Source organism: Aplidium turbinatum, chromosome 5 (assembly GCF_918807975.1).
Source record: "Aplidium turbinatum chromosome 5, kaAplTurb1.1, whole genome shotgun sequence".
Classification (NCBI taxonomy): Eukaryota; Metazoa; Chordata; class Ascidiacea; order Aplousobranchia; family Polyclinidae; genus Aplidium; species Aplidium turbinatum.
In genome coordinates, this window is record NC_137476.1 from 37,293,348 (window position 1) to 37,307,846 (window position 14,499).

The 14,499-nt window shown below is 36.7% G+C and overlaps 1 protein-coding gene across 1 annotated transcript in view; it reads right to left on the reverse strand.

Moving 5' to 3' along the window:
• LOC145771276 (uncharacterized) overlaps nucleotides 1–5,334 on the reverse strand; it is a 51,374-nt gene extending 46,040 nt beyond the window's left edge. Inside the window, exons 1-3 of the mRNA XM_082583013.1 lie at nucleotides 4,571–5,334; nucleotides 2,742–2,816; nucleotides 1,029–1,071 (exon numbers count right to left, since the gene is read on the reverse strand). Coding sequence (XP_082439139.1) covers nucleotides 1,029–1,071; nucleotides 2,742–2,816; nucleotides 4,571–4,638 — 186 coding nt within the window. The 5' untranslated portion in view covers nucleotides 4,639–5,334. The remainder of the gene's footprint in view (nucleotides 1–1,028; nucleotides 1,072–2,741; nucleotides 2,817–4,570) is intronic.
• Between the last annotated feature and the right edge of the window lie 9,165 nt (nucleotides 5,335–14,499).

The window sequence follows — 14,499 nt, forward strand, 5'->3', positions numbered from 1 at the left end:
AGTCCCTCAGCGATTCGATCTGGTTCAACTTTTTTCCACTTGTGTATTCTAGGTTGATTTTATATTGTGGGGTAATTCTGTATCTGAGTCAAAGACACAAATCATTTCCAAAAATAGAGATCAAGACTTAGCGAAACCAAAATCAAAATGGTAGAACTAGAAGCTTCAAACTACATAATCGGGAGGATGACTTATGTAGCTGCTGCGGTAAATATCACTTTCGGAATACCATCAGCGTCATTCAAACATTCGACGTAATAATGCTTGTTTCAAACTTTTGAAAGAAAAATTGGACTATATTTTTGTAGATTAAATGCCGAAAAAATAGAAAATAATAATAAAATAAGCTCCATGTGAGTAGCCTATACCATTGCTTTTATGACTCCTGCTTTAAATTGTTGTGATCGGCCAAAACATCTTTAAATGTCTTGTCTTCAGTTTATGCAGTGGGCTAGTGTTTATAGTTCCAGTGATGTACGCGCATACAAAAAATATTGACGCCGTCAGCGTTTATGCAAACGTTCGAAAAACCATACGCCGTATGCGTCAACGCAACTTGCAAAAAAAGTTGGCGGCATCAGCGCATACACTAGCGTAAACTAATTTTGTTTGCTAGGTGCCAAACATTCACACGGTATAAACCACTCCAAACAAACAAGTTTTATTTAAAATTTCTACGAAGAAACACAAGCATCTGAAAGTGTTCATCTGACATTTTGCTGTGTTTTGGTTCCAATATGTCTTTGCCCATTGAAAACATCCTTTCAACTGTAGCGCTGGAAGGTATTGGCGTGTTGTAGCGAAAAAAAGACATTAAAAAGTATGCGTTGACCCTATGCTCTAAAAAACCGCAAAAACTTTACGTCGTAGCCTCAAGCTCAAACTATCCAAAAAATGTGGCCGCAAGCGTTAGCGGAATCAAAAAGTCTACCCCGCAAGCTTGCGGTGTAGAATTTGCGGCGTATACGTAGATCTCTGTATAGTGTATAATTCTAATAGTTTCCATTAAAAAAGCTATTGAGTCTCACCTCCGAATCCTTGTATTGAACTTCATCTCCACAATTATTCTCCCTGTGTTGCAGCAAACAACGTGTAAATGCCTATGGTCTTTTTTTTTTTTTTTTATTTGTCTTGACTTGAATGGACGCTATGATAACTAAATTTTCTCTTAGGCTACAAGGACAAGTCATCAAAAACACAAAAATTAGTGCAGGAAAACGTGTAAAAATAGTTCTAGTTTACGCCTACTTGAAGCGCTATAACATATGGCTGACTATCGACTTTAGCTGTGTGACGTGATCTTGTTTACAAAAATTGTGTAGCTATAGACGTAGGAGATGGGGGCAGGGGGCGGTTGCTCTCTTGCTGAAAAAAAAACGTCGAAAATTTGGAAAAAAATGTCAAGTTATTTGGAAAATCAATCCTGCCATGATGTTCGACGTCTCACCAGTTTACAAACTTTACATAATTATTATAATTTATAAGATCCTGTACAGTAGATTGATATTTTCTAACGAATGTATAATGTATTAGGTCTTTAATAAAATTATTTGGGCAAGTATGTCTAGTTATATGGACAAATTAATTTTCATCATGAATTTTCAACATTTTACCAGTTTAAGAACTGTGTTGTATTTTGAAATGCATTAAACATTTTTCTTCGAATGTAAAATGTGTAGCATCATCAATTTTGAAAGCTTTTACATTTCCTATTGCAATTTAGGCTGAATGTTAAACTTGATTCAGTATCTGCAGAAATGAAATGTGAAATAATGCAATTGGTAAGCCGATGTAAGTTTATGTCAGATATTCATTAGGACACTAGCCTATATTTCTTTATCGGTACAACTTTAAAGGCACGCTGCGGGTACTGGTAACCTTATGAGGTTTCTGTTTTAGCATCGAAAATCTGTTTAGGTTTTTTGATTTTTTTTGTCTGTATCCTACTGATGCAATTATTTCTGAAAATATTTGGGCAAAAATATCCGGTTATTAACGTAACGATGGTACTGAAAGAACATTGACCATGATTTCATTGTAATATTACATCAAATACTAAAAGTAGTTTTGTTCAAAGGTGCAAGTTTGATGGAAGAAAGATTCAATTTAATGATTTATTTACTGTAATTGGGACACAGACAGGTCTATGAATGCAGATTAAAGTTAATTCAGCCTTATTTATCTCATTTCAACGTTTTGTTGCCTATGTTTTCGTACACAATGCCAAGTTGATGACTGTGGAATTATTAGCCTACACCAGGGGCCGAGAATTCATGACTCGCGAGTCATATATGGCTCTTCGTGACGTCATTTGTCTCACAAAATGTTTTATCTTAACTTTTCATTATTAATTTAAAGCAAAATATACGCTCAGAATGCACCAAATTAAATACATTTTTTTCAAAACTTTCTGAGGTAGGTCTCCGGCTGTTTACATATACATACAAATATAATTTTAAAAATGTAGATGTCATGTCTCTTTTACCTAAAAAAGTTCTCGACCTCTGTGTTAGACTATACACCACCTCAGAGATTGTTAGTAATTTTACGTTTTTGAAAGTATATTTGCAAAGACAAAATTTGGGCAAAGTTTGTTCGCTCCAACAAAGTGTTTTACTCTCCTACGGCTATGCTTGTAGTTTATACTGTAGCGCCGTAAGGTATAGGCTATTGTTGTAGGTTTATTCTTGTCAGAACAAGTAAGTGGTTAATACTCCAGAATGAATAGCCTACGATCTTACCCTCTAGTTGCAGACCACCCCACGTTAAAAGCTCGACCAACTCGTTCTACTATATCTCCAAGTATCTGTCCCAACCTGCAATATGAAGAGGATAGCAAAATTATGTCATTGAGAGGTAACTTGCTAGTAGGCCTGCTCTCAGGGGCGTTGACAGGGGGGTCTAGGTGGTACTTTTGGACCCGGGCCCGGAATATTTAGGGGCCCAGATTTAAAAAAATCCCCGCGACTTCAAATATTATCAAGATCTATAATAATCAGATCTAAAGGAATTGCCATTAGAGGTTAAAATAGCCACTTCAGCCACCAAACAGTAAAATAGGAATTTAGTCTAGTAGGCCTATAGTGATTTCCCTAACCACGAATATTACCCGAAACACGAATTTCAAAATAAACAAGTTAATATTTGGTCAAACTCAAAAACTGAAATGGCACAGGTAAGAAGATTGCTAACCCTATTTCTGGACTAAAAATTACACAAAAACCGCTTTTCAGATTGCAGCCATCAGCACAGCAAATGTTTGACCGAGGCCCAAACACCTTTCCCAAATCAAATTGAAAACTTTCTGACTGTCTGCATCACCCTTGCTGTAAATTCTCTTCTGGTGTGTCTAGAATGACCAGTGAAACATCAATGTCATCGGAAAGTAATGCTCTAGCGCCATGTGACAAATAAAAGTTCAAAAGAGCAACCGCTAGATAGAGACAGTAAGTTTTGCGGTTCAAGAAATTTTAAGATTGCTCAAGATTTGTTAAATGACCATGCTTAAACAACATCAATAAAAGTTTGTACACAACCTTTATATTTACAACATTGTCGATGAAGGTCGCCCGAAAATAAATTGGTACCGGGCCCGAGAAATCCTGTCAACGGCCCTGCTTGCTCTAACACTGTACTGGTGGCAATTGAATTTTATTGCAAGCAAAACGCATTAAAATATTAGATGTTACTCAAAATATTCTTTTAAGTGAGTTGTAGGCCTTGCACGGACTTCGCTATAATAGGAAGAAAAGCTATAAACAGAAAGCCAAACGCTGCCGCCCAATAGCCTATAAAGCTCAGCATTGTCATTCAAATCGAAACTGCCGCAACACCTTTGGCTATGGTGGCAATCATGCTGTTGACAAAATCAGCTCGTACAAAATCAGAAAATGCAATATTATGAAAAGCATCATCAAGATTCGGGAAAGTTGCTTTTACCTGTAGTTCTGCAAATAGGCTACTGCGTGTTGATAAAACAGAGTTTTTTAAACTACTGTATTCAAAATGCTAAAAAAATTTAAAACATCCAAAAATATACCAAAATTGGAAACTCAAAATAGCCTGCCAAACGCATTGAAACAAAATGCGCTAAATTTCTTAACTGTGGCGTTAAAAGCGCCAATCTGGCGCTTTTAACGCCACAGTTAATAGTAAATATTTAACAGTTAAATATTTTTAAAACCTAAAGTTTATTTTAAAATGAGTGTAGAAATGTAAAACATACCTATCTAAAACAATCTAAAGGCAACAAATCTATGGATGTTGTAAATTGAAACGTAAATAACTTGTTTACACCTTGCAACAAAGTCAAAATCATTGCTGATGTTATGCTGTTCTTGGGCGGCAGTGTTTAGCTTCTAATCCAGATGCTATTATAGCGAAGCCCACGGTTGTACCATCTTAATGCTTGTTCTTCGACAAATTACGCTGTCAATTAACCTTTGGGCAAAAACCGGCTTTGACTTGATTAAATTATTTAATTTCAAACTTTTTTCTCTCGATTGAATCGCTTTCCAGTAAATTGTCGTGTGAAACATTCCTGCAGTATTCGGTAAGTTGTTGAACTTACCCCCCAGCCCTTGCGGGAGCAATGAAGATAACGACTAGAAGCATCAGAATAGGAACAATTTTGTCCATACCGAAGATTTCTGTAAAAGTACGTTGTTAAAGCGTCTTAAAGTTGCATAGCCTGTATGGTGTAACTTATGGTAGACTAAAACTAACGTAGTGATATAATTAGCTTAGTATAAAGTGACGTCGTTTCCCTGATTTTGGCTTCGTTCATTTTTCTGATTGTTTCGTTTAGGCTGCAAAAATTTGCATATTTTGGTTACATACGATTTTGTGTTGTACTAGGAGAGGCGCTAATGTGGTCGGATCATGATATTAAGCTTACAAATGAATGAATTGTTGCGCTTGGCTGAGATCTCAAATGGAGAGATACAGCTAAAGGAACCCACGAGAGCCGTCTTATTATTGTTATTTATTCGTACCAAACAAAAATGTCCACATTCAAACTAAAAATAAAATACACAAAAATAAAAGACCTAGTCTATTTCAATGCTTAGTTAAAAAGAAGTTATTTTACTTTAATCTATTTTTGAAAAATCATCAATCATTAACGCGTCCGGAACGAAAAAGATACTAACTACAAAAATCGATATAAACCTACCAGCACGTTAACGAACGGGAAAAGGTGGCAAAACCTTGAAAGATTTAAAACGTGCATGAATGAAAAATTATGTAGTAGGCCATATGTCAGTAGTTAGCACGGCCACAAAAGTTTTATTCTTGAAAATATGTTTTTTAAAATGTTTATTGAATTTTCACAGACTCGTTGAAGCTCGTTGGCGAACCTGCCAAGGGATTTACAGACCCTGATGTGAGAACCTCTAGTTTTAGATTCAAGCAATGAGTAGAAGTTGTAACTTCGCAAAGGCATCATTATGAAAGAAACATGTTCGTTTCCACAGTGAATGTATCAGGACCATATTACTAATGTTAGCAATGAGATAGTTTCATCCAATGCCGTTCTTATAACGACCTGACCAATTAGTTGCGTAGTAGATGAAGCTCGTATCAACGGCAACTATTTTGTTTGCCGACACATTTTTCCTCGGTCGAATGCCGATAGGTGGGCTATGCTGCAGCCCACATATTGTAGTCGAAAAAATACATATTCAATTTATTTTTTATTTTTTGGAAAACAACAGCAATGATAAAGTGACAAATAATGAACGGGAACAAAACCAACAAAAAGAAAAGGTGGTAAAACCACAGAAGTTTAAAACATGCCTGAGATGCAGATTTAAAGGTTACGTAGATGAAAGTAAATTAAGCACGGCCACTTTTTTGAAGAACAAGTGTCAAAGTGCTTTTCTCTCCTCAAGATCCACCACTGTCCTCACAAACAGTGTATCAGATATATCCAGTCGTTTTTATTTTGTTGCAATTAAATGCAAAATAGACTTAGGCTACTTTTTAAGTTAAACTTTTCACTTGCCTTTGAACTTCTACACGTATTTAAACTATAACAGTTTCAATCTTGTTTTTTCTGGTTTAAAAAAACAAATATTTACTGCGACTAAATAATAGTTTTGCAAGTTTAAAAGAATTATTCAAAGAACAGTGTAATCATAAAAGTTCAAATAAACCAAACCCATGACACTATTTGTGTTGTCAACTGCTCTGAGCAATGTTACCTTCCTATGCAATGCAATGCAAGTCTGGAGAAATAGCTTTAGCCTAAGTTAATTATCAAATAAAGTAGGGTAATACATATTTAACGTGATCTTGGTTAACTTTAGCAATCCTTATAGTCCACTGAATGAAAAAAGGAGGCGCTTTAAGATTTAAGCCACTGCTTGGCCTTGCCACCTTGGTGAAGCACCTCTACTTATCTAGGGGATTCCCCAAGGTTGTTTACTGAAAATCTCAAGACTTTTTGAATTAACCTTCGAAACAAATCGACCATCCAGTCAATGCTTTGTTGCATTGAATCAACGTCCATATTGTATTAACGTTTTAAAGATGTTTTCGCTTTTGAAGTCTAGTATTACAAAATTTAATTTGGGCAGCAGTGCTTTCAAAAGTCTGGGTTGATACAATGTCTGCTCATAAAATTGTAATAAAATTGTACAGTATGCACGTTTTTGTTTTCTTGTAAAACTAAGAAAAAAAAAAGTAATAGGGCTATGTAGCCTATGTATTTTTTTAAATATTTAATCGTATTTTTGCTTTTTTTAGTTTTTTTCTAAATTTGTGTGGTCACTCTGAGCCGGTTTCCTGTAATTTTGCCTTGATGAGTCTCTTATAGCATCACTTTTTTTTAAATGCTTTTGATGATTCACAAAGCGAAAGTTCAGAAAACTTGTCACTTTTTGGATTTTTTTTCTTTATGTTAAAAAGTTTAATCGCCCTTGCACTTGCAAGTGTTAATTGTAATTGTAGGACTATTTTCCCACAAAAAAAGTATTTTTTTTCTATTTTGCTTCTAGGTTTGGTGGCTGTGCAGTTTTAAGATATTGGTAACACTGTTTTATTGATGTATATTTTAAACTATTGGGTTTTGCCATCTTTCCCTTTTGTTGGTGTCAAATTCGTATGTTTACTTTGCCGTTTTGTACATGTTTGCGCCAGCAGCAAAAAATAAATTGAATTGAATTGCTCATAAAAAGACTGTAAGTTGCTGCAGACAAAGTCACTAGTTTTCTCGCAACTTTCACAATTTCCATTTTTTGAAAGCTTTGTTGGCGGGGACTTCAAAACTTGTTTAACAAATTAATTTGGATTTGTTACTTTATTTAAATCTGTGAGACGTAGACTAAATAATACAATAAAAACAACTTTATCCTGACCGGTTAGTAAAATCAAATGTAAACGTTTCATATCAATTAAATACAGTAGGCTACTTTGCGAGAAAGGTTCTTGTAGAATTTATTGACACTTTTTTTTTGTGGAATTTTCTGCATGCCATGTATGTTGGTAAATACGCTTGGTTTGTTTGGGATTTTGAAATCTCTATCCTCAGACTGACATAGCCTTGATAGTTTATTCCTGGTAGTTTTGCATATTTGTAGAAGCTCTTGACGCAGGGCCGGTTACCGAGATTGACAGAGTGAAGTTTTTTTTATTGTTGAAGTGTAGTTGCCGGGAAATTATTCCATTCACTAGGTGCCGCTGAATCGAAAGCAGTCCTTAAATGCGTTGCTCAAGCGCACACCCCGAGAGTCGAACCAGCGCCGCGTGATCTTGAGCCGGGCGCGTAACCACTGAGTTAACGGGGGGACGAGCTAACGCGTAAGCCATAGAATTTCCTACTTGAATGTGGCTGTGCCTAAGATATTTTGATGGAAACCTTTCATCTTTTTAGAAAATTTTGGCTTGAAGTCTGTTTGCGTAGTTTCACCAACGTACAGTGTTTATTGGAAGCTACACGGGCAACTTTGAAATGGCATACAGTCGTCTGCAGACTATAGCGGCCACTGAGACAATGGTAAGCAGCTATTACGTAACAAACAAATCTAGTTTCTAATAATGCATGTGATTAGATTTTTTAAGTTATTTGGCTAGGCTATAGACTAGCTGAGATGAGAGGTAATTACAAGCCATTATATTTGAATGATAAAAACGGTTAAAGGTGATTGTGTGGCTTTTTTACTTTACTAGTTTCGTTTTGGCTATGGAAGAGCTGAAGGAGTCTGTGAGGGATCGATAGCTGTGGGGGGACAAGAGTTATAGAGTAATTGAGACTCATATAATCGACTGCACGGATGATGATGATGATGATTAGTTTTCTTCTTTGAGTTCGGCGGTGAAAGTAAATCTCTTGACCATGTATAATTTTCTGTACACAACGTTGAAAACTATTTCTCAATTTTTTTTCTGCCAAAGATTTCAGATGCTGGGAAATCAATGGGATTATTAGACTGTAGCAGCGACACTAATGGATTGCTGTTGGCATTTGCGCCAGTTTGGCATTCCCGTCGTTGAACTGCATACCTTTGCAAACCGACCAGCAAACGTCACAGAAGCATACGTCATAGTTATCACAAGACGTCTTGTGATCGACTTCTGAAAGCCACGTAGTTTTAAAAGGACCAATGAGATCGTTGAACGTGTTCTTTGTCAATCGTGACGTAAGGTTGATGGCTCAATAACAAAACTAAAGTTTCCCCAACGGAAAATTTTTGTAAAGACCCCACTGGGTTCTTGGAGTCCTTTCAAAGTCCCTGGAGCGTGAATCTTTACAAAGTTTTTGCACAATTTGAAATATTTGCATGATTCCAATGTAATTTTGCGGCAACAGTGCAGAACGAGTTTTCAGTCAGCAAAACAAATGATTGTTAGTCCTTTATTATATTAATTTAACGCCTGCATACATTTATTCAATGTAGGAAGCGACTGGTTTGCTAACTTAAACAGTAGATCAACCGTTTTTTGAATTGATTCCAGACGTTAAATTAAAAAAACAAAGATCTAACTTATTTTGCTGTATCAGCAGCACTGCATTCTGGCCATATCACTGGGCTATGTGTTTTCCATCGCTATTCTTGTTTTGTGCTGTATGCTTGACTGACTACCACAAGGTAAATGAGTATTGTTAGTTTGACCTGCTTACCAAATGCAGGGGTGGTGCAAATATAACAGATGAAATGTAAACATAAAAAAAGAAAAAAAAAGTAGAATCTATAATTTTGATATCGCTACGTTTCAAGTGTTCTAGTAACCGGCAAAAGTATGAACATGTCTGGAGCTGCATCATATATTTTTTTCTCTGGTCCTTCAACCTGATGCTGCAAGTACCAAATTCACCCTAGAAGATTGCATCACCACATTACTTACCGAACAGTAAATAATAGGCTACAATGTTTTTTACGTTTTTAGATGTAGCACCACCTTTTGTCTAAACCTATTGTTCATTCGTTCCTTTCAATACCATTTCAACATTGACAAAGAAACTTTGAAGTTGATTTAGACGTCACACAAAACAAAAATATTAGATTTGCATTTATGAACACGTTGAAGGGTTGGTGTTTTTTGTTTGGCAATCCAGTAACAACATATAACGCAGCTTGCAAAAGAATGAGCAATCTTTGAAGAACATGATGCAATGTGTAATTGTGTAGCATACGCACTCGATATTTTATATCGCTTCCTGGCTGCTACAGTAGCTCATCATCATCATCATGTTCTTCTTTTTTTTTTTTGACCATCATAGCAAAAATAAATATCACATGCCATAACATAGCAGGGATTTTGGAAAAATGTTGAAGCGACAAAACGCGAATGTTAAAGTGTGCTAGAAAAAGAAATGATTTACTAAATACAAAGAATTTGGCACGGTCGCAACACTGTGAGAAATTTGAAAAAATTAAACAAATATAAAATAAAAGAACCACAAACTGGTGTCTATAGGCCTGAAAATAATAATAAACAATTGCTATGTTGGTGGGCCGTGGTGTGCTTTTAAGTTATCAAGAATTTTCGCATTACAATTTTTTTTCGCATCGAAATGAAAACGAATTGAAAAAACGCCCATTTGCTAATAATAACTAAAAAGCCATATTGTGCAAGATTAACCTACCATACTCAGCTTGCATTGACGAAAATGTTTTAGTTTGTCGCAACTAGTTTACTCTTTTGAATAGATTTTGCATTGAAAACAAAAAATTGTGATATAACACTCGACGTTGTGTATAATGTTTTACGTAGACGACGTAGTTCGCTTACTATGAATACAGTCATAAACTAATGGATCACGCGTATTGACGGTACGTTCAGTGGCGTATACAGGATTTTGTTTCTGAGGGAGGAGAGGGTTCGATATAATTTGACTTTTTTTTTTTATTAAGAGTAGCTTAATGGTACTTCATAGTCTGACCAAGGTTTAAGGAGCCGAAGTTATCTGTTGGTGAAATATAAACTCTCACGATCTTTGCCTTTGTCACTGTACTTTTGGATTGAATTATTAGATAAGTGAATATGAAAAGCATGATAGTAGGCCTAAACGGATAAGTAAAAACTGTAATAGTTTGATTAACAGGCAATGTCCTAAGGTTAAAGTATAAATCAAACCTCTCTGTGAAAGTTTAAATATCGAGTACAATTTATTACAGTACTTTAAACAAGAATTACCGCACTTTGAACATATAGAATAAAAAAGAAGGCCTACCCTACAAGGCTTTGTGAACACCATCTCGCCCCCTCTCTATTCACAAATTCACAAAACTGATTCCACAAACTGTTGCGACTCCATCTTTGACTACATAATAATCCAAGTGGCTATGGAATTTAATTAAAATAACCAAGAGATTTTCATCATTATCATTTTCAGACTGTGGTAACCCATATGATGAGCAAGAGCCTTCCCCTTTTCTTGCCAATCTGGTCGATTGTGTGTGTTTTATACCAGTTTATTGTTCTACATTCCACAAAAACTAAAAACTAAGGAAAAGATTGATGCTCAGTGTTTGTTTTGAAAAAGAAAAGACCTGGGGGTTGAATGCAAAGCAGACCAATTCAGTAATGTAGTGACAAAAATGGCGATGTGGAGTTTCCTTTCGTATGCAAGCCTCCTCCCACACTCCTAAAACGTTTTTTTAAGTAAAAATTCATCTCAAATGCAAAGTATACGTTGGATAATCCCTGTCAACGTTTTTGGATGCAGTTATTGAACGTTTGCGTCGTTTCACGGGCATGTAATTTTGGACAAGTCTCATGCTATCAACCGTTGAACACATTTTCGAAGAAAGCAAGAGCGAAGTAATATTTCTGCTTTGAACTCCAACAAAATAGCACAGATTTACTCGCTTTGCTGATTTAAAATAACAAAGTTATTCCAAGATGATCAACAATACAAACCGATGGATGCAACGTAAGCTATAAAATGTCGAGTTTTTGTAGCAGTGTTGTCACAATTTTTCTTCAAAATTGCAGAAAAAGTTACACCAACTAAATATGAATATGGGTGGACGCTAAACAAAAATGTGAACCCAATAAACGGGGTTATTGAAGTCGTAAATAGGGCCTTGCGTGATTTAAGCTATTAAATATCGAGTTTCTGTAGCAATATTTAGAACATGTCTTTATTTTCAATAGTAAAAAAAAAGATTGAAAAACTGAAATAAGTGGCACCCTAAACAGCCGTACCCCCTCCAGGGCAGAGAGAGGGGTATAAGGGAGGTTAATAGGGCTCTGTTACCCAAGACCACTCTTGGACAATAGCATGTTTGCACTACAAAAACACAACGACGCTAAAATATCAACACGTTTTGAAGAAGGGGAGCATGGCCTAATTTCCCCCCTGCGTACATCATTGTATTGCACACCGATGGATTGCTGTTGGCATTTGCACCAGTGTTGTTGAACTGTATACCTGCGCAAACCAACCAGCAAACGTCGCTGAAGCACGTCATAGTTGTCGCACGACGTCTTGTGATCGACTTCTGAAAGCCACGTAGTTTTCGATGGACCAATGAAATCGTTGAACGTGTTCTCTGTCAACCGTGACGTAAGTTTGTGGCTCAATGATAAAACTAAAGTTTCCCAAAAGGGGAAGTTTTGCAAAAACCCCACTGGGTTCCTGGTATCCCTTCAAAGTCAATGGAGCGTAAAGCTATTACGAAGTTCTTGCACCTTTTGAAAAGTTTGCATAATTCCAATGCAATTTTGTGCCAACTGTGGAAAGATAAATTTCGCAGACAGCAAAGCAAATCAGTCCTTTATTACATTAATTCAACCTCTGCAGACATTTATTCAACGTAAGAAACGTAAGAAACGATGGGTTTGCTGACCCAGACAACATATCAACCGTTTTTTACATTGTTTCATTGTCTGCAAAGGTTGAATTAATATAACAACGCACTAATTTGTTTTGCTGTCTGGATACTGGATACTTGCCATATGATCATATGGCCAGACAAATATCTGGGTTTACCGTCCGTATCCTGGCCTTCTACATCACACTGACTATCACATTTATCACATTCACGGTAGATTTGTTTTGTAAATTTGACGTACTCACAAAATGCAGATGTTGCCAAATATAACAGATAGAATGTCTACGTAAAAAAGAGGAAAGGTCGATATCTTCGTTAATTTTGTTACGTTTCAAGTGTTTTACCCAGCGGCAAAATGTCTAAATTTGACCTTTTTAATAATTATGTAGATTTTAATTTTTTTCTAGTTGTACAGCCTGATGCTGCAAGCAGGGCCTCTGAAAGAAATTTTCACTAAGGGTACGAAGAGTCATTCCGGGCCCCCCTCTTACTCCGGACCCCCTTTGTCTTGGACAAAACGCGTGATGTTTGCTTAGGCGTATTGCACACCATAGGCCTACAACATTTTATTGCAGAATTGGACGTTTGTGCGCAATAATAATATCAAGCTGCAATAAAACTATTCTTTAATTTTAATAGGCTATGCACAATAATACTGAATATGAAAGAAGATAAATATGTCAATTCCCTCATATGATATAGGCCTACCCCGTAGCCGGTCGTTTGATCGACAGACATTTGGTCGACAGGACATTTGGGTTAGGGTTAGAGTTAGGGTTAGGCTGGGTTAGGGTTAAAGTTAGTTAACTAACCCTAAAATGAATCGTTCTGTCGACCTAACGTCCTGTCGACCAAATGTCTTGTCGACCAAATGTCTTGTCGACCAAATGTCTGTCGACCAAATGACCGGGTACCGGCCGCAAAATTTTTTTTCCACGAGATTTCTGTCTCATTTACATATTTTGGTAAAAGTTTGTATTAAAACCGTGTGAATGCAACATTTTCTCGTTGGCACGGTTGGTTCAGTGGTTCACTCTGCGTAGTGATCGTGAGAACGATCACATCGTGAGAACTTTAAATTAATTTTTGCGGTGCACAAGAGCTTTTCAAAAAAAGTAGTGTAAAGGAAAGCTTATATTTTATTGTCATTGCAGAATTTCATTGGCAAATAGTTATTTCGCAATCTGAATCAACCAATCTCTCAAAACACTTTCGGAAAATCTTACTTTTAGAGTGACTAGAATAAATGAGACAAAAATCTCGTGGGAAGAAAATTTTCGCGTACCGGCCTACCCTGCCCTGCTGCTAGATAAGATAAGACTGAGCATCATAAAATACAAGTTTATAACAACAGAGAATGGCGTTGACCTACCCTAGATTAAATTCTATCCCATGCATCTGAATAATGACATAATGTAAGGTTTAAGTCGCCCCAATAGCTCAGTTGGTTAGCGCGTGACTTCGTGAACGAAGAAGCTTCAAGATCAAGCGGTGCTGGTTCGACTTTCGGGGTGTGCGCATGAGCAACGCATTCTAAGGACTGCTCTCCATTTAGTGGCACCTAATGGATGTAATAATTCCCTGGTAACAAGACTTCAACAATCGGAAATTTCACTCTGCCAATCTCCGTAACCGGCCCTGCTTCAAAAGCCTATCAAGGCTTTGTCAGTCCCAGGATAAAGATTCAAAACCAAATTTGTCTCCTTTTTCAAATAGTTTCTAAAAAACACAAAAAAGCCCAAAAACACCCGGGCATTAAAAAAAACTAGCGGTTTGGGATCTTTAAAAAAATTCCGGGTTTTTCTCAACCCTGCTTTTGCTACACTATGCCCCTCCCCCCCAGGACAGAAGAGTAACCAACTTTTGTGATTTAATTTAGGGTGCTTTCAACAGAACATGTTTGCACGTAAGGCATTATGTCACCACTTTAGACACCTAATTTTTTTCCGGGCCCTATTGCTATATTACGGGCCCCCCAAGGACTAACAAATAACAACATTTATGCTTGAATTTAGTCGTTTAGGATGGTTTTAACCAAACATTTTTGAGCGTAAACTATAAAATTACAATTTCGGGCCCCCCAACAACCACAGGCCTGGGCCTGCAAGGGTACGCCGTACCCTCCGTACCCCTCTCGTAGGCCCTGGCTGCAAGCACCACGTTTACCCCAGAAGGCATTACCGCAACTTTATTTTTGAATACAACCCACAAATATATA